The sequence below is a fragment of the Rutilus rutilus genome (assembly GCF_951802725.1).
Source record: "Rutilus rutilus genome assembly, chromosome: 1".
Taxonomy (NCBI): domain Eukaryota; kingdom Metazoa; phylum Chordata; class Actinopteri; order Cypriniformes; family Leuciscidae; genus Rutilus; species Rutilus rutilus.
Window position 1 is genome coordinate 67,326,446 of NC_140209.1, and position 19,712 is coordinate 67,346,157.

The following is a 19,712-nucleotide window of genomic DNA, read 5'->3' on the forward strand; positions in this document are numbered from 1 at the left end:
TTTTGTGAAAAGGGCATTTTACCACCCCTTTAAAACAGCAAAAAAACAATGTTATTTGCATATCGAGCAGAAACAAAGAAACCTCTGCATCAGTTTTCAGGCCTTGGTAGCACTTTATTTTAGAGTCCTTTTCCTCATGTACATACTATGTACTTATTACATAAACTAATTAATATGTTATAATAGTAATTACAATAACTGGGTACTAACTAGGTACCAACCATGAACCTACCCCTAAACCTAACCTTAACCCATGCAGTTACCTTATATTACCCAGTACTTTCTAAAGTAAGTACACTGTAAGAACATGTACGTGCATGTTATGTAAAATAAAAATGCAACCCAGGCCTTCCCGCTCTCTAACGTCTCTCTAGTACGCAAAAGCTTCTCCATTATTAACAAGCTCTTTACTGATCATAACCTTTTAACAAGAGTCCTCTCTTTTTCAGATTAACAGCCTGTAATCTCACTGATCAGCACTGTGAAGTTGTGGCTTCAGTTCTACAGTCATCAAACTCCCTGAGAGAGCTGGACCTGAGTAACAATGACCTGCAGGATTCAAAACTGAAGCTACTCTGTGCTGGACTGAAGAGTCCAAACTGTCAACTCAACATACTGAGGTTTGAGTTTGACTTTCATTCATTAATTAATGTTAATAATAATGTGTGCTTTATATAAATTTATACTGCGAGGTGCTGTTGAATGCATGAATCTGATTGGTTGATGAATAGGGGTGGTTGAAAAAAACAAACCTAGAGTTTTGAACTCAACAATTTTTTTTGACCAATTAGACTTTACATGTTTTCAACATTGCACCCTTAAGTAATTAACTTCACACACAAACTCAACTCATTACTTTGTGTGGCAGAAACAACTCAATTGAGTGAAAGTAACTCAGGTGAATACACATTAGTGTAACATAGTAAATATAGTTTATATATTGTATATACTATATTGTAATATATTAACGCAATATATTATTTCAGATTAACAGCCTGTAATCTAACTGATCAGCACTGTGAAGTTGTGGCTTCAGTTCTACAATCATCAAACTCCTCCCCGAGAGAGCTGGACCTGAGTAACAATGACCTGCAGGATTCAGGAGTGAAGGTGCTCTCTGCTGGACTGAAGAAAAATCCAAACTGTCAACTCAACATTTTGAGGTACTTAGAAGTTTTATGTATATAGCGCCTTTCCGTAGCTCAAGGTCACTTTACATTGTACATTACAATACATTTACGCACCCACACACACATTATAAACACATAAGGATACATATAGCCACATTATCCAAAGTACATGTTAAATAGATATGTTTTTAGCTGAGTCTTGAAGGTAGCCATAGATGAGATATAACAAAGTGTAAGGGGTAGTGAATTCCATAATTTAGGAGCATTAACTCTAAATGAACTTTCACCTACAGTGGACAAAAAAACAAAAAAACAAGTTCAGCTGATCTAAGGGACCGGGCAGGGTGGTAGGAGTAAAGTAGATCAGATGGATATGGAGGTGCAAGACCATTTAATGCCTTAAATGTTAGAAGTAATATCTTAAAGTGAATACGTGATGCCACGGGTAACCAGTGATGAGCAGAGGAGTAATGTGAGCAGAATGCCTGGTCGATGTGAGAACACACACTGTAATCGATTGATGCATGAATTAAGGTGTCAGCATCAGCTAGAGAAGATCGAAGATGTGCAATATTACGAAAATGGAAAAAAAGAGTTTTTAACAACAGAAGAAATATGAGTGCAAAAAGAGTTGAGTCAAATACAACACCAAGGTTACGGATGGATGAGAAAGGCTTAACATGAAACCCATCAATATCAAAGGACCGGTCCATCCTTTTGAATGAGGCAGCAGAGCCAATCATCAAAATTTCTGTTTTGTTATTATTTAGTTTGAGGAAATTCAGGAACATTCAATGCTTGATATCCCTGATACATGCAGTGAGTAAGTCGGGCAGGGATGGCTTATCAGAGCTGGTGGTAAGGTACATTTGAATGTCATCAGCATGGCAAGGAAATTGAAGTCCATGCGTGTGTATGAGCTCACCAAGTGGATGTAAATGATGAACAGTAGTGGGCCGAGAACTGAACTTTAAAGAACACCCAGTGTAAGTGGAGCAGATCTATGCCCTTGTATAGTGATATAATACTTTCTGTCGCTGATGTAGGAAATGAGCCAGGATTTAATAGCAGACTGTGTCAAATGCAGCGCTTTGATCAAGAAGCATCAGAATGTCATTAACCAGCCGAAGAAGACCAGTTTCAGTGCTGTTAGATGGGCAAAATCTTGACTGAAATGTTTAAAAAAGTCGATTAGCTTCTATGTATGATCTCATTTGTGAAGCCGCAACTTTTTCAAGTATTTGCTTAAGAATGGTAAATTAGATATTGGCCTTTAAGATGGCAGGATGTGGAATTAGGCTTCACAATTAGATCACTTATGGCAGAAAAGGTAGTCAGAGTGATTTAGAAGTAATTTGAGTTACTTGTATGAGGGTTGTCTTTGGTAATGGATTCAGTAATTGACTTCAATAAATAATTGAGAAAAGCTATTAACAAGCACTCCAGAGCCAGAAATAACATGTTGTGGTGGATTAGTGAGATTAACTATAGCAAAGAGTGATTTGGGCCTGCACAATGAATTCTTAAAAGTAGAGGAGAAATAAGAGGATCTTGCAGCATTGAGGGCTGTATGGTAGTTGAGCAAATGTTCTTTGAAAGCCAGAGAGTGCACAATGAGTCCAGTTTTCCTGTACAGTCTTTCTAGGCGACGACCTTTAACTTTCATCGCTCGAAGTTCAGGAGTGAATCAGGGTGAGACATGAGTAGATGGAACCAGTCTAGTTTTAGTTTATGATTTTGTGATCAGAGAAAGCAAAAGCAAAGCCACTAACAAGAATATTATATAAGTTAGATGTACATATGAGATCTAATATATGACCCCTGGAGTGAGTAGCAAAAGTTACATATTGAGTTAGGTTGAAACAGTCCAGCACAGATGTATTTTCATGTATATTAAAATCACCAAGCAAAATAACAGATGAATGACTAGCGTAGACAAGAGTAAGTAACTCAAAAAAATCTGGGTGAAATTTTGGAGGTTGGTAAATTAAGATTACAGCCAGTGACGTTTGGCCAGTCATTTTCATCGCTAGGTATTCAAATGATGCAACATCATGAAACTCAATCTTGTATATTTTAATACTCACGGCAAACTACAGCCAACCCTCCACCTCTATGATGGAGACGCGGTTTCAACTGGTCTGTGCAAAATGGCCACAAGCTGTCATATATATGTTCTGTTCTAATATTATATGCAACTGACTTAAAGGGATAGTTAACTCTTTCCCCATCAGCATTTTTTTAAAAGTTGCCAGCCAACGTTTTTGATCATTTTCAGAAAAATGTCATGGTCCCCAGAATATATTGTTGTATGAATATCTGAACTTGCAAAATATCAAAAGAAAGAACAGACCCTCTGCTTTTAAAGAAACAAACAACACAAACAAACAAGAAACTTTTATTCAAGCTTCATGCAACACTTAAAAGTAAAAAAAAAAAGCAAAACTTTGAGCAAAAAGCTGAGATAATAACGTTATTGTCAAAGACTACATCCAGATCGAATTCAGAACAATGACCAAAACACAGACGGAGTAGATCGAGTCCATCAACACCCCTAATGCTTGCACAGGCCTATAGCTCATCCTGAATCGACATTTAATTCAATAACATTAGGCAGTTTTGATTTATTTGCTGTTTAATGTTTGTGATCACGTTATTTCACATATGCATATGATTACATTGATTACATATGATTATCGATTATATTTCTGCATCTTCTTTGCATGTGTTTTGTTCAGGAGATTCAGTACTCTTTCAGAAGATGCGTAATAGCACCCCCTACCGTATACCCAGGCTCATATTAAGAACACGTAGGGCCCGGGGGCTATAGCTTGGTGTCATAACGTTTTCTACCACAGACATAATTCATATTTAAAAAAACAAAAACAAATCCTATTTTAACCCCCTGGGGTCGGCAATCACGCCGGCGTGATCTGCTCGCTTTTTTTCTTATCAGTGCAAAAGAGACTCAGAATACTCTGTCGATTTTGATCTTACATATAACTGTTATACATCATTCGATCCTGTTAAGTGTATACTCACAATAAAAACAAAGTGTTGTGCTTTTTGCCAAATAAAGAAAAATAAACATGATGCGAGTTCTGCCTTCTCTCTGTCAGTGAAGTCCATTCTGAAACACGTCCGAAAATGAACTGTAACTCAGCGAATACTCATACAGACATACAGACACACCGGCATGTAGCTTGAATTCTCTTCTTTTAAATTAAATAATTTATATAAAAAACAAATATTCTAAGTTTATGTAATCTGTATGAAAAGAGAGAGATGTCAGTCGTTCTCATTTCATCTCATTAAGTGTTAATGTGACCACGCCCACTATGCAAACACAAATGATCTGAGGCGATCCATGCAAACGTGTCAACGCCCACATCAGGTCGATAAAACACATCAAGTTTAATCAGACTTGTGCACTTTACGTCGTCTTGCTTCGCTGTGAGGATTAATACTATCGTAATAATAATCCGGGGAAATATACCTCAGAAGTGCGGTTTAGTTTCATTTCGAGGAGCAACGGATCCAGCTGAGGATTATTGTAAGTTCTGTATTCTTAAGTGCTTTGTTCTAATCGCGATATGCAATAGTGTCTGTAAACCACAAAAATACTGTTTAAATATGAATTGCATGTCTGCGTGTGAATGAATGAAAGCACAGATGTGCGATGTTGTTTACTACAGCTCGCAAAAAGACTGTTTAAATATGAATCGCGTGTCTGTGTGTAAATGAATGACCGGCACAGATGTTTACTACAGCTGTAGTAAACAACAGCGTGCATCTGTGCCGTTCATTCACACTTTCACTTACATTAGTAAACATGTTATTTTTATGTGAACACATCTACTAGTTTAGCTTTTACCAAACTATATTGCTATACTGAGATGAGTAAAACAGACGAAATATGAATGTTTAGACAAGATTTCGTTGATTAGTTTTGTATAGATTATAACGTTTTTATTGTAAAAAAGACTACTGTCACATCAAATAAGCTTTTGTTCGCCAATTTCTTCTCATATGTTAAATATATAGTGATGTTTTGTCAAAAATAAAGTAGGTATATTGAATTATCAACTAAGATGTTATTATAGTGTTTGTTCCAATATTTAAACTAATGAATCCTTAACTTTGAAATACGTATGATAAAATGCATACTTTTTAAAAAGAAAGATTACACTTGAGATATTGTTAAAATTGTAATTGTTGTTGATTTATATGTGAAAACTGTTTAATAAAGTAGCAAAACATATATTTACAAGGTAGATGTAAGCAACATCTTAATAGGTCAATATAATCCTTCTCATTAAATGAATTATTATTGTTTTTTATTAATGGCACATTTGGGGAGAGGATAAATTCCAAAATTTTCTGAAAATACAGAATGAGAATTAACTGCATATAGTTACTAGAAATGTTTACCTTGGATATTATACAATTTGCACATTCTTTACTTGTGGTACTCTCAGTGACACACCTGAATGAAAGGCTCATTATGCAGTTCATTATGTGGGTATTGTCTTCTCAGGTGTGAATCAGAGCATTATTCATGATAAATTTACGCCCACTAGCATTTTGCCTTTCCAAACAAAATGTGTCTTATAAAGTTTAAATCAATGTATTGTTTTCTGTGAATGATTAGGCAGGATGATTTTCAGATCATTTTGAAGCAAAAACTCTAGACAACAACATCCATTAGTCAAAAGTCCTGTGGACACATATTTAGTATGTGTTTTGTGGCCTTATTTCAGAAACTTTCATTTTTTGTTTTTTCAATAACCATGCATAAACATTATTCTCTCAAAAATACAAACATGTACATACATACTTTGCCATTAATATGTTTATAAGCAACTGAAAAAAGCACAAATGTCAGGGCATGTCAGAACATCTCAAGGACCCCAAAAACACCTTAGATCCCAGAGGGTTAAATAGTTTTATCATTAGAATGTCTTCTTTCTGGCTCTAGAAGAGGATAATCATTTGAGCTGGACTGGGGGAAAATATCAGCCCATACGGACAACATGTTTCCCCATTAATGTTTTGCTGGGGTTACGGCCTTTAAATTGGAATAAATGAATTAATCAATGAATAGCTAAAGGGCAGAAACAAATAATAGATATTTTTGATATACTGCAAATGTGTCAAATATTCATATGACATTTTTATTGCAGTTAATCAAATTCATATTTTACTTTAAAGTTTACTAGAACTGATCATGTTTACACAGATGAAAAAGTCATAGCTTCATCCTTAATTCATGGGATCCAGGCTATAAAGCTCTTAAATTCTCCTTTTTTGCCCCAATGAAAATTTCCTATAGTTCTTGAACAGAATACAGGCAAGAACTACTATACAGTAGTAAGTGCGTGGAAAATTATTGGGTGGTTCTGTGTGGATTAAAAAGCTTGTAATTACCGTTTTCTAGCAAATACAGTTTACCTCAACGTGTCGGTGATAACAGAGGACCCAAGGGCAGAGGCTGATAGAGAAACAAAGTTTATTGAAAAGGTAACACAGGAGTCTGCCGTCACGCGGACGCAGTACTGGAGAAAACAAAAGTCAAAAACTTGGCTGGTCAACAGCGGTGGTCCCAGGGTAGGAAATGGTAGACAGCGAGGGAGACTCAATCCCCAGACCAGTAGCGGAGACTCACAGGTGCGATAAGGTGAAGATCATGGGCAGCAGGATAGCTGGGCAGAGAACAGAATTAACGTACCAGAGGATATAGCGAGACAGGACAGGACAAGACAGGAGGTTCCCGAAGGCGATAGCGAGAGGATGGTCAACGTAGAAGGTACGAGAGAGAGAGAGAGAGAGAGAGAAAGAGAGAAAGAGAGAGATCGACCCAGGTTCATGACACAACGCTTCAGTTTACATGGTCGGAGCTATTCAGTCTAGTTTAGGCTAGTTTCGCCAAAGATGATTAAGATGATTTCACCAAATGGATCAAACAGCTGGCGGTGTAAGCGGCAAGCGAGTTGGTCAACGCTGTGTATGAGACGGTCCAGCTTATCTCCTGCTGCGACAGCTGGATGCGCTACCGGTTTAATCAGGTAGCGTCGTTTCATAACTTGGCTTTTGGTGTTTGTTTTCCATGCACTCGCAGTACTCCAGTAAATAACAGTGCTTCGTATGTGGGGGGGTGGGGTGAGGTTTTGTGGAGCGGCAAGGAAATGTTCAGGTGCTCCCAATCGGCTGTCAATCCTTCCCTCTGCCAATCAACAGCCCCAACCATGTTCGGGCTTTGTCATCTTTATCCGGCCCTCCTAAACATTTGAGAAAAAAAAATAAATAAATCAGCACGGTTACTTTAAGATCGGAGCCCGCCAACGGGCATGCTTTTCCCAACACTGCGGGACTTCAGCAAAAACTACCAGAGGTATGACAGATTTTTTGGAAAAACTGCGTTTAAATTTTGCTGCGAGGTTTGACGACCTATATATACTACCCGAGGTGATGCAGTGTATCAAGGACCCATTTAGTGTTGATACGGGAGGAGCGTTTGCTTCTAAAGCCAAAGAGGTGCTCATTTCACTTGATTAAGGATTACTGCAGTTAGAGCTCATAGACATCCAGATGTCATCTGATTCAAAGAGCAGATTTCTGTCTGGAGGATGTGTACAGTTCTGGGTTGAGCTGAACCAGGACCAGTTCCCAAACACCAGAAGTTTGGCCATTTTCATTTTCACTATGTTTGGTACAACATATACATGTGAGTCAAGCTTTTCACATATGAATGTAATAAAAAATAACACTCGTTCCTCCGTTTTAAGCGAACACCTCCATCACTGCTTGCGGATTGCGCTAACTTCTTATGAGCCAAATTGTGTTGCTCTTTAAAGATCAAATGCAGTATTAGTCAATAGGAGAAGACTGGAAAAGAGTTTTAAGGAAATATCATTAAAAGGCAAAATACTAGATACAAGATGTGTGTGCATCTTAATATATGACCTCTATAACAAAAGTAACAAAAACAACATAGAAGTTATAACACAATAATATATAATATAATATAGTAATATATATGGCCCGCATCATATTGACATGTTTTAAATCTATATATGGATACCCGGAAAATTGGGTGTTTGGCAGGGAAAGCGTTTTCTCATAAATAACTGAAAATGTCATGTTTGGTCATCATTAACTCATGGTGTTGTTCTAATGCAGTATTGCCCTTCTTTTTTTTGGACAACAGAAGGAGACTTAAAATAAAATGTCCTGCCCACGCTCAAGTCATCTTCATTTATATAGCGCTTTTAACAATGTAGCGCTTTTAACAATGTAGATCGTAGATTGAAGGGAATTTTGAGCATATTCTTCCCAGGGTAAGAAGCTGGTCCAGTCCGACTGATTCTGCTGACAGTACAACCTAAGAAACCTTGTGAGTTCTTGGTTCAGGCATTCAGTATGGCCGTTCGATTGTGGGTGATATCCTGATGTGAAGTTTTTATTTACATTGGCGGAAGAAGGTTGTCCAGACCTGAGATATGAACTGGAAACCCCCGATCTGAGACAATATCTTCAGGTAGTCAATAATAGCAAAACACATAGTGGAAGAGATATTCTGCTGTTTCGAAAGCTGTAGGGAGCTTGGGTAGAGACATTAATCAACGTGCTTTAGAAAAATGACCAATGACTGTTAATATAATGGTGTTACCCTGGGAGGCCAGGAATTCTGTGAAAAAATCAATAGCAATGTGTGACCAAGGTCATCGAGGAATGGGTAGTGGCTGTAGAAGGCATGCGGTGGGTTGTCCAAAAACTTTCGCTGTGTGCAATACTGACAGTTACTAAAGTATGTGATTGTGTCTCTGAAGAAAAGGTAGACCAATGATGACTGGATTGTGAGGGGAACGGTTGAGATAAAAGCATGTTTGCTTTGTGTGTAGAACTCCAACTACACACAAGTAGAGTCCGAGTCAAGTAGGGCAGTAGTAATGATCTTTGATCTGATCTTTACAGTTACTTCTAAACATGAAGTGTAATGACCAGGAACAATGGAGGTACTCACTAGTGATGTTACATATGACACTGAAGCTTCAAAGCGCTTGTCGAGTACACCACGCAATTTCTCATGAAGCTCTGTGTCGAAGCGCAGATTGTTTTCAGAGAAACATGATCAACGAAAAAACGAAGCCTCGCTTTTTTTCTAGTCAAGTGAATGCTTCACTTTGCATTTCAGAATGTTTGAACCCAAAGCCTATAGCCTATATTACATGATCATATATTCTGCCATATAAACACTATAAAAACTATACAATAATTAGAGCACCATTTACTTGCATCAAAAAACTCTATTGGAATTATTATAATTAGTATTATTACATTTAATTTACTGCCACACTTTAATATGTCAATTATATTATCAGAAAACTGAATATTTAGCCTCGTCAGGCTTTTGTGCTTAATGGATGAAACATGATGATGGTTTCATGGCTGCTATAAATTTGACCTGCCACAGTTTTCGACACTGCTGATGCTTTGAATCTTTTCCCGAAACAATCACAGAAAAGCTTCAAAGATTCAAGAAGCTTTGTTTCTCCATCCCTAGTACTCACCCTCGTAGTATACTGTTGTGGTGGTCAAGTTGGGCAGTTTGCTCTCAGATGTCCTGCTTGACTGCAATACAGACATAGAGGTTCCCTGATCCAGCGTTCTTGTATGGGATGAATATAGTATCAAAATGATTAACACGTGCAAGCACACTTATCAATGAACTTGATACGTTGCAGAAATGTTTTATCCATGCTTTTTTGAACTTGCGTGTGCAAAATTCTAAATTGAATGAATGTGTAGCAATTTGTACAAATAGAGACATTTTTGTGAATACAAATGTTTTCCTTTGTATTAGTGTATCATAATTTGCGCATGCAACAAAGATGTGCATGTGTGGATCAGGTGACACTCATTCATTGACTTCTGAGTCGATCTCATTTGATTCATTTGGATTTTGAGACTTTATTTTTGCTGTTTTTAAGCATTTCACAACCCACACACAAACAACTACAAATGAATAGGCCTGGTGCTAATTATTAATGTATGCACAACTACCCATTTATTTGACAAATTCACAAATGTGTGTCACTACATTTAAACTAATACAATACAACTTGTGTGTGCAAAATCCAAAATCACATGAATGTGCAGCATTTTGTACAAATAGAGACATAGTTGTTACTTGTTAATACAAAACCTCGATTTTGTATTAATGTAGGCCAGAATTTGTGCATGCAACGAGTAAGATGTGTATTTGTGGATGAGGTGACACGTGCATTCATTGACTCGTTTCTGAGTCGATCCTATTTGATTCATTTGGATTTTGAGACTTTCATTTCGCCGGTTTCGCCTTGCACGATCCACACACAGCTGTCTGAGAAAACCTGCTACCACTAGATGGCAGTATTCTGCTAAAACAGACAACGGCAGCGTAATCAAGCGTTCTTCCCCATTTAAAGCGGGGCTCAGTAACTTCGGGATTTCTTCGCTGTATTCTCGCTTTTTGCTCGCAGGTTTCTCTCTAGAGCTCCCCCCACAGCTTCGGAATAGATATTTGACAACACTGTTGTAAAAACTCGTTGGCGATTCTCAGACACCAGAGGCTAGTAGATCAACGACATCAAAGCAGATGGAACATTCTTTAAAACGTCTTCTTCATTCGGGTGCGAACAGCGTGAGGGAGCGCAATAATGACAGCATTTTAGCAGATTTCTTTTGGCCATAAAGCAGTTGTTTACATCGCGAGACCTGATATCACGCGATACTTCCTGCCGCGGCGGCCCGCCGGCTCAAAGTTGCAAGTGCGTATTTTCCGCTCACGGGCACCAGGGGGGTGCGAAACGACCACCATTCAACCCGAAATAAGTAATATAACCATTCCAATGACTCTGAAGCTGTTCAGTTAAGGTAAAAAAAGTTACTTAGTTCACCTTTAAGACGCTTAATGAGAGTGATATTGAAGCACCAAATTTAGTACACAATATAGGCCTACCATATTAATAAAGCATACTTTGTAGAGGCAAACAGATTAAATCAGATTATGAACAACACCCATAGAAAACCATTATAAAACGCTTAACGTGCAATAGCGCGTTGCATGCTCAATAAGGTGTATAGGCTACTGAGTTTAACCCTCTGGGGACCAAGCTGTTTTTGGGGCCCTTGAGATGTTCTGACATGCTCTGACATTTGTGCTTTTTTCAGTTATTTATAAACATGTTAATGGCAAAGGTGTAAATTCACTCTATATAGCACAAACAGGCCTACCATAATATGCGAGCAACATGTATGTAGATGTTTGTATTTTTAAGAGAATAATGTTTATGCGTGGTTATTTAAAAAAAATAAAAATGAAAGTTGCTGAAATAAGACCACAAAACTCATACAAAATATGTGCCCACAAGACTTTTGACTAATGGATGTTTTCTCTTCGAGTTCTAGCTTCAAAATTATGTGAAAATAGTCTTGCTTTATCGTTCACAAAAAAAATACATTGATTTAAATGGTGTAAAACAGGTTTTGCTTGGAAAGCCAATATGCGAGGGGGAGGAGTAGTTTACACCTTAGATTACCCAGTCCCACCCACTCTGCATAATGACTCTGCATAATTAGCCATTCATTCAGGTGTGACACTGACTGAGCCACAATGCAAGGACAAAATAGCCTATATATTTAGAAGAAGACTTATATTGACCATTTAAGATTTTGCTTACATCTATCTTGTAAATATGTTTTGCTATTTTATTAAAAAGGTTACAATTACAACAATAATTACAATTTCAGCAATATTTCTGCAAAAAAGTACTCTTTCTTTGTAAAAAAAAAAAAAAAAGATTATAGGCCTACATTTTATCATATGTATTCATTAGTTTGAATATAGCCAACATTGGAACATCTTAGTCTATGACTTTATTTTTGACAAAATAGTATTTTATATATATGAGCAGAAAAGCTTATTTGATGTGACAGTATATTCTACAGTAAAAACTGTACCCAAATCTAGTCAACAAAATATTCTCTTTCATACTTCGCCTGACTGTAACGTTGTTTTTATGAAATATTAGGGCATAGCCTATAAATGTTAATTTGCAGTTTAATACGTTGCTTATACAAATACATTTTATTTCAACATATTTCAGTCGATTTTTACTCATCTCAGTAGGCTTTAGCAAAGCAGTTTATTCACACACAGACGCGCGATTCATATTTAGGCTAAACAGTCTTTACAAATATGTACCCTTCATTCATCTCACAGAAACGCGATTCATATTTAGGCTAAACAGTCTTTACAAATATGTACCCTTCATTCATCTCACAGAAACGCGATTCATATTTAGGCTAAACAGTCTTTACAAATATGTACCCTTCATTCATCTCACAGAAACGCGATTCATATTTAGGGTAAACAGTCTTTACAAATATGTACCCTTCATTCATCTCACAGAAACGCGATTCATATTTAGGCTAAACAGTCTTTACAAATATGTACCCTTCATTCATCTCACAGAAACGCGATTCATATTATAGAAACGCGATTCATCTTTTTGTTTACATAGGCCTACACCAACGTTATTCCATAACGTTATTCCACATTAACACTTGAGAAAGGATAACTTAGCCTACCTCACTCCTCAGCGGGATCTGCTCCTCATATCAGCACGGAAAATTTTCTCCATAAGGTAGGCTATATTATGCCTCTTTGTTTACAGTTGATGTGGGCGTTTCACAGACTGAAATGGTTCTCAGAATTTGCGTTTGAATAGCATGCGCTCTCCGGGGCGTGGTCAAATTACTGTGAATCATCTCGTAATGAGCTCGACTGGAGTCGCTCTCTTTTTATACAGATTACTGTTTCCCTGTTTGACTGAATTTTCGCGGAGTTATAGATCATTTTCGAACGCGTTTCAAATGGGAGTTTACTGACAGAGAGAAGGCAGAAATAGCATCATGTTAGTTTTTCTTTATTTGTCAAAAAGCAAAACACTTTATTTGTATTGTGAGTATACAGAAAAAAAATTGAAACTGAACAGGATCGATTGATGTATTACACGAAAATGAAAGATCAAAATTAACAGAGCATTTTGTGTTTATTTTTCATTGCTAAAAAAAAAAAACGAGCAAAACGCGCGGGCGCGTTTTTGGTCCCCAGAGGGTTAAATATCACCGTCTTACTGCATTGAAGCTTTTTCTTTATAATATGCTCTATGGGAAGAAAACTATAGCCTACAGACAAGAGCCTATATGAACACGACGTGCGGCGTTTCACGTTAATGGCATTTTCCTTCCTGTTAAAAAAAAAAGAAAAAAAAAGTGAAATTTCGCAGTTGCGTTCATATTATAGGCTTATTTTTTCTAGAAGGTAACTAGAAGGTAGTTTTTGTAACTATCTAGAAGTACAGCGATCAGTTCAGGTGCAGAGATGCACAGATACAGTGATCATCAGTTCAGGTGCAGAGATGCACAGATACAGTGATCATCAGTTCAGGTGCAGAGATGCACAGATACAGAGATCATCAGTTCAGGTGCAGAGATGCACAGATACAGAGATCATCAGTTCAGGTGCAGAGATGCACAGATACAGTGATCATCAGTTCAGGTGCAGAGATGCACAGATACAGAGATCATCAGTTCAGGTGCAGAGATGCACAGATACAGAGATCATCAGTTCAGGTGCAGAGATGCACAGATACAGAGATCATCAGTTCAGGTGCAGAGATGCACAGATTCACAGATGATCAGTTCAGGTGCAGAGATGCACAGATACAGAGATGATCAGTTCAGGTGCAGAGATGCACAGATACAGAGATGATCAGTTCAGGTGCAGAGATGCACAGATGCAGAGATGATCAGTTCAGGTGCAGAGATGTACAGATGCAGAGATGATCATTTCAGGTGCAGAGATGCACAGATACAGAGATGATCAGTTCAGGTGCAGAGATGCACAGATACAGAGATGATCAGTTCAGGTGCAGAGATGCACAGATACAGAGATCATCAGTTCAGGTGCAGAGATGCACAGATACACAGATGATCAGTTCAGATGCACAGATACAGAGATGATCAGTTCAGGTGCGCTCCATGTTTCCACTTAAACAGATATGCGGCTATAGCGATCTGTCACATGCATTAAAGAGTGTCAAAATGTTTAATTTGAAAGTTAAGACCTTGTTCTTATCAAAATAAAAAAGCTCATAGCAATTATTTGATAGGTACAACAGCCAAAATGCCCCAATAGCTTATTTAATTTGCTTCTTCGGCAAGTACAAGAGATTTCACTGTTCCACCATGTTTTCAATTTGAGAGTTTCACGTGCGCTGAAAGTTGATTTGCACACACCCTGCCTTACCTAGACAATCACCTAGTGAACTCAGCTACTATAGTAACAACCTCACAGAGTATCCAGACAGAGGGCACGCCACACACAAGTCTGAAAGACAAAATTATTATTATTATTTTTTTTTTTTAACCATAGCTTCCAAATTCTTACTGTTTAATAACGTGACCATTGTAATCACGGCCAATTTTGAAATTGGGTAATCTCAACATCACTAATTGTAATCAATCAGAGGTCCTTGTAAAGATAATTGATGGGTTGAAGAGCTGTGTGGTTTATTGTAGTGTATATTCTCTAAAAATGAAGCACACTGACATGAACACTTACTGTTGTTGTAGATTATCTCAGTGTTTGGTGACAGAAGAAGGTTGTGCTGCTCTGGCTTCAGCTCTGAGTTCAAACCCTTCACATCTGAGAGAGCTGGATCTGAGCTACAATCACCCAGGAGAATCAGGACTGAAGCTGCTCTCTGATGCAATGAAGCATCCAGACTGCACACTGGACAAACTCAAGTAAGTGGACCAGTAAGAATCATCCTGGCTGGTGTGTATGTGAGAGAGACTGAGAGTTTTTAATAGTTTTTGAACACTGAAGGGGTCCCAGTGTGTTAAAAAGTGACACCAAGCAGTCCTGACAAAGCATCCAGACGAGTTGTTAGTGAGAATGTGTTGAGAAAATAATGTATTGACTCTGATACTATAGAAGCTGTAGAAACTTCACAAAGACATAGTGCTGGAACTTCCTCCTTCATTTCCCAACATACTCTTTAAGAGACCTCCATCTTACACCGATCACCCAAACAGATAACCTTCTCGAACATGTCTGTGAACCCATTTATGACACAGCGCGTGTGTGAGAGAGGTTATTTTATATATATGTTTAAAACTTTATTTCTCAGTCAATTTACAAATAAATAAAATACAAAAATTAAATCCCCCATAAAAGTACAGAGAAAATGTTATTATAACAGCACTGCATTTCAGAAGATGTCATATTGTTCATTGCTATAATGTTAAAGATCAACAACAATCCTAGACATAAACGCATGAACAGCCACAATTGTTGTTCTGGAAAGCAATTTTCAGACTTTTCTTCTTTTTTTTTCACCCATCCAAGCATTTGCCTTCAGACAGTATCACTTATCACATTTATTAAAAACTGTGACAAAGCATTTTTAATAATGTATGTTATAACCAATCGCACACGTTTCTGTTGAGTTTGAGTGTGATGGCCAATCAGTGGCGTTCAGATTAGTCATCGCTGAACCGAAGTGCGCACTTTCTCTGGCTGAATTCTGACTGAAACTCGAGAATTATCCCATCATAAACAACAAAGTGTCAGATTTCTGTCACTTCTATCTAGTTCAATTATTGGTTTTGTGACAGAGCTCTGACACTCTCGGTTTTGTCTCGTCTTTGTCTGAGTGCGCAGTTACGAGCGTGCTCGAGCCGTGCACTATGGCAAGCCAAAGTATTCATAAACGCCTGGTCAGGCGTCTGATTGCACACTGACACGTCAAAAGCGTGCGTTTCGACAGCCAAACGCGCGATTTGCCATAAAAGCATGCGTTCTTAACGTGCACTTTGTGGTCCTCGACGTGTGATCTGCTATTTAAAACGCACATTCTCGACGTGCGCTTTGGGGTCACCGAAAACGCACGTTTTTGACGCGTGTTTATCGTAACAAAAACGAAAACGTGTGTTTTGAGTAGGACAAAACGCACGTTATGAACGTGTAAACAGGTAAACCAAACAGGCAGTGCAAACGTGTGTGAAGTGTCCAAACAGGCGAAAAGAACGTGCTCGTTCCCTATAGTGTCGAAGGCGTCATTGCTCGAGTCTGTCATGCTTTTGTCCCTGTATGTGGTTTAGGACTCTCGTATTATCATTAAAAATTAAAGTTAATCATTAATCATTTTATACATTTGGATTATTGAAATAAATATGTAATTGCAATCAAGTATTTTCTTTTAGTGGCAACTTATGTGGCATTATTGCAAATGTATGTGGCATTATTGCAATAAGAAGACACTTCAAAAACAAAAGAAATCTAAACTTTGACAAAAATACTGATTTAATGTATTTTAAAACGATTAAATATATGTTCATAACAAAAGCTGTTAGAAGAGCAGTAAGTCACAACCAGAAAAATGAATGGATCTCTATGGGGCAATTACACTTTCTGGCTAAAACTATATTATCTGCAAAACAAATTCTGACCAGATGGCAGAATTATGCATCTAACAGCTAGATCAATATCCAGAAACAAAACATATTTAATTTTGATCATTATTAATGAATGTTTTTTTGTTTTGTTTTCTTAAAAATGTAATATTTCATATGCATGCTAATGGTGTAGCTGAGGAGTTTTGCAGTAAATAGATAGGCTACAAAATTACTTCAGATCTCCCAAAACACAGCATTAATGTACAGATGAGAAGTAAACAAAACAATTATATATTTGTATTATTAAAAATGTTTTTGTTTTTTTAAGTTCTTAAACAAGAGCAGTACGACAACTGTTTCTCCACAGCACTGTGCATTCTGGTCCAACCAAGTCTAACAAGGAAACACGGGCAATATGTGAGAGATCTCTTGAGATTCTTTGTGCTACAGTGCAGAGAACTGTGGAGAAGCTTTCCTTGTGTACAATGTCCAGCAGATGCTCACTATTGCAGATGGTGTGTGTGTGTGTGTGTGTGTGTGTGTGTGTGTGTGTGTGTGTGTGTGTGTGTGTGTGTGTGTGTGGGTTAATTAAAAATTAACCTCAAAACATAAAATGCTAAATGGGGGATATCTATAGGCCTATCTAGCATAAAAACAAAAAATTGTCAGAACGTCGTCTCTCAGTTGCTGAATGTCGCGCAACAACGTTGCTACAGCCCTGTGGCGTCTTACAATTCTACGTTGTTACAATGTTGCGAGTACGTAGACAGCGACGTTGCCATAGAAGAAATGCAACGTGCCATAGACGTTGCCACAACGTAAATGTGTTTGCTGGGGAACGGACTCTGCACGAAGCTCGTTTGAAGCTGTCAAATGGTGTCGCTATTGGACACTTAATTGTGATTTAATGCTGCTCTGAAGTGTTTCTACATCCTTCTGTGAACGTCATTTTACACTTGTATGCTGCACAGCTGGTCCTCTTAAAAGTGCCGTCGGAGCCACCAATCTCTGTATAGCGGCCGCTGGAGCCTCTGCTGGGAATCGTAAGATGGCCGCTCGAACACTTCCGGCTTCACTGCGTGCTGGCAGTTTACAACGTCATGAGCTATCCAGTCATTACATAGATCAGTGCTCTAAACTGTCCAGATGTGTGTGTGTGTGTGTGTGTGTGTGTGTGTGTGTGTGTGTGTGTGTGTGTGTGTGTGTGTGTGTGTGTGTGTGTGTGTGTGTGTGTCAGTGCTCTAAACTGTCCAGGTGTGTGTGTGTGTGTTAGTGCTCTAAACTGTCCGTGTGTGTGTGTGTGTGTGTGTGTGTGTGTGTGTGTGTGTGTGTGTGTGTGTGTGTGTGTGTGTGTGTGTGTCTGTGTCAGTGCTCTAAACTGTCCAGGTGTGTGTGTGAGAGAGAGAGAGAGAGAGATGTTGAATTTTGTATGATTGTGAGATTGTATGCTTGAGATAGATGTACATTTACATTTACTTTTAAACACACTTACAAATGAAGAGAGCAATAAAAGCAATTAAACTAACAATAGCACAACAATATGCGAGTGCTAAGCTGTGTCTGACCCTTCCCAGTTTAGTCTGACAGAAAAGAAAAAAGAGATTTCTGAAGGATTGTAATCATTATATTTCATGGTAAAGGTTAGAGAGAGAGTGTGTGGACATGCAACAAATGCTTTTTTTTTGTGTGTGTTCTAGGTAGTTTTTATTAATGTTTTTAATTAGCCTATACATTTTAAATGTGCAGTTAGCCTTATGTGTGGGACACGCTGCTTAATAATAAAATGTATTTTAGAGTTAATTTTCATGCATTTTTATATATATATATATTGTCCTGCAGACAGAAATGTCACCCATTCGGTGGAATGGCTCTTATTGTGTTTTTAAGGGGCTTGTTTAGGTTATTTTATTATATATACAGTACAGGCCAAAAGTTTGGACACATTACTATTTTTAATGGTTTTGAAAGAGGTTTCTTCTGCTCATCAAGCCTGCATTTATTTGATCAAAAATACAGAAAAAATAAATGTAATATTGTGATATATTATTACAATTTAAAATAATTGGTTTTTAATTTATTATACTTTTAAATGATCATTTATTCCTGTGATCAAAGCTGAATTTGTAGCATCATTACTCCAGTCTATCACATGATCCTTTAGAAATCACTCTAATATGATGATTCATTATGAGTGTTGGAAACAGTTCTGCTGCCTAATATATTTGATGAATAAAAGGTTAAAAAGAACTGCATTTATTCAAAATAAAAACATATTTTCTTCTTTACTATCACTTTTTATCAATTTAACACATCCTTGCTGAATAAAAGTATTGATTTATTTCAAAAAAATAAAGAAAAAAAATGTCTGACCAGTAGTGTATATTGTTGTTACAAAAGATTTCTATTTTTAAAACATTTGCTTCTTTTTTTTATTTTAATTTTTATTTTTTTAATTTTTATTCATCAAAGTATCCTTAAAGTATCACAGGTTATGAAAAAATATTAAGCAGCAGAACTGTTTCCAACTTTGATAATGAATCATCATATTAGAGTGATTTCTAAAGGATCATGTGATAGACTGGAGTAATGATCCTGAAAATTCAGCTTTGCGTCACAGAAATAAATAATAATTTAAAGTATAATAAATTGAAAACCAATTATTTTAAATTGTAATAATATATCACAATATTACATTTTTCTTCTGTATTTTTGATCAAATAAATGCAGGCTTGATGAGCAGAAGAAACTTCTTTCAAAAACATAAAAAATAGTCATTTTTCCATTTTTTTTTTGCCTGTACTGTATATATATCTGGCAACCCTTCAGTGGAGCTTTAATGAAGAGAGAGAAGAAGAAGAGCTTTATTATTTTACTGAGATGCCGCAGCCTTTCATATTCATATCTCACAGCGTTAGCGCTCGTCTTTTGCATCATCAAAATTCTCAGTCATTCTCAATATTTAGTGATTTAAAGTATCAGTATTAGTCTCAGATACAGGATATATTCATCCGCCTTTACAAGCAGGTGTTGTTCGTTACCATGGCAAACGCTTGAGCGTCCATGTTGAACACGCGT

The 19,712-nt window shown here is 37.3% G+C and overlaps 2 protein-coding genes across 2 annotated transcripts in view; both read left to right on the forward strand.

Moving 5' to 3' along the window:
* The window catches only part of LOC311294934 (uncharacterized protein), a 453,797-nt gene that overhangs the window by 124,323 nt on the left and 309,762 nt on the right, over nt 1-19,712 (forward strand). The window lies entirely within an intron of this gene.
* Nucleotides 1-19,712, forward strand: part of LOC311295397 (NACHT, LRR and PYD domains-containing protein 3-like) — a 45,031-nt gene that overhangs the window by 20,600 nt on the left and 4,719 nt on the right. Inside the window, exons 4-6 of the mRNA XM_084416751.1 lie at nt 450-620; nt 987-1,163; nt 14,811-14,984. Of these exons, the coding sequence (XP_084272877.1) occupies nt 450-620; nt 987-1,163; nt 14,811-14,984 (522 nt within the window). The remainder of the gene's footprint in view (nt 1-449; nt 621-986; nt 1,164-14,810; nt 14,985-19,712) is intronic.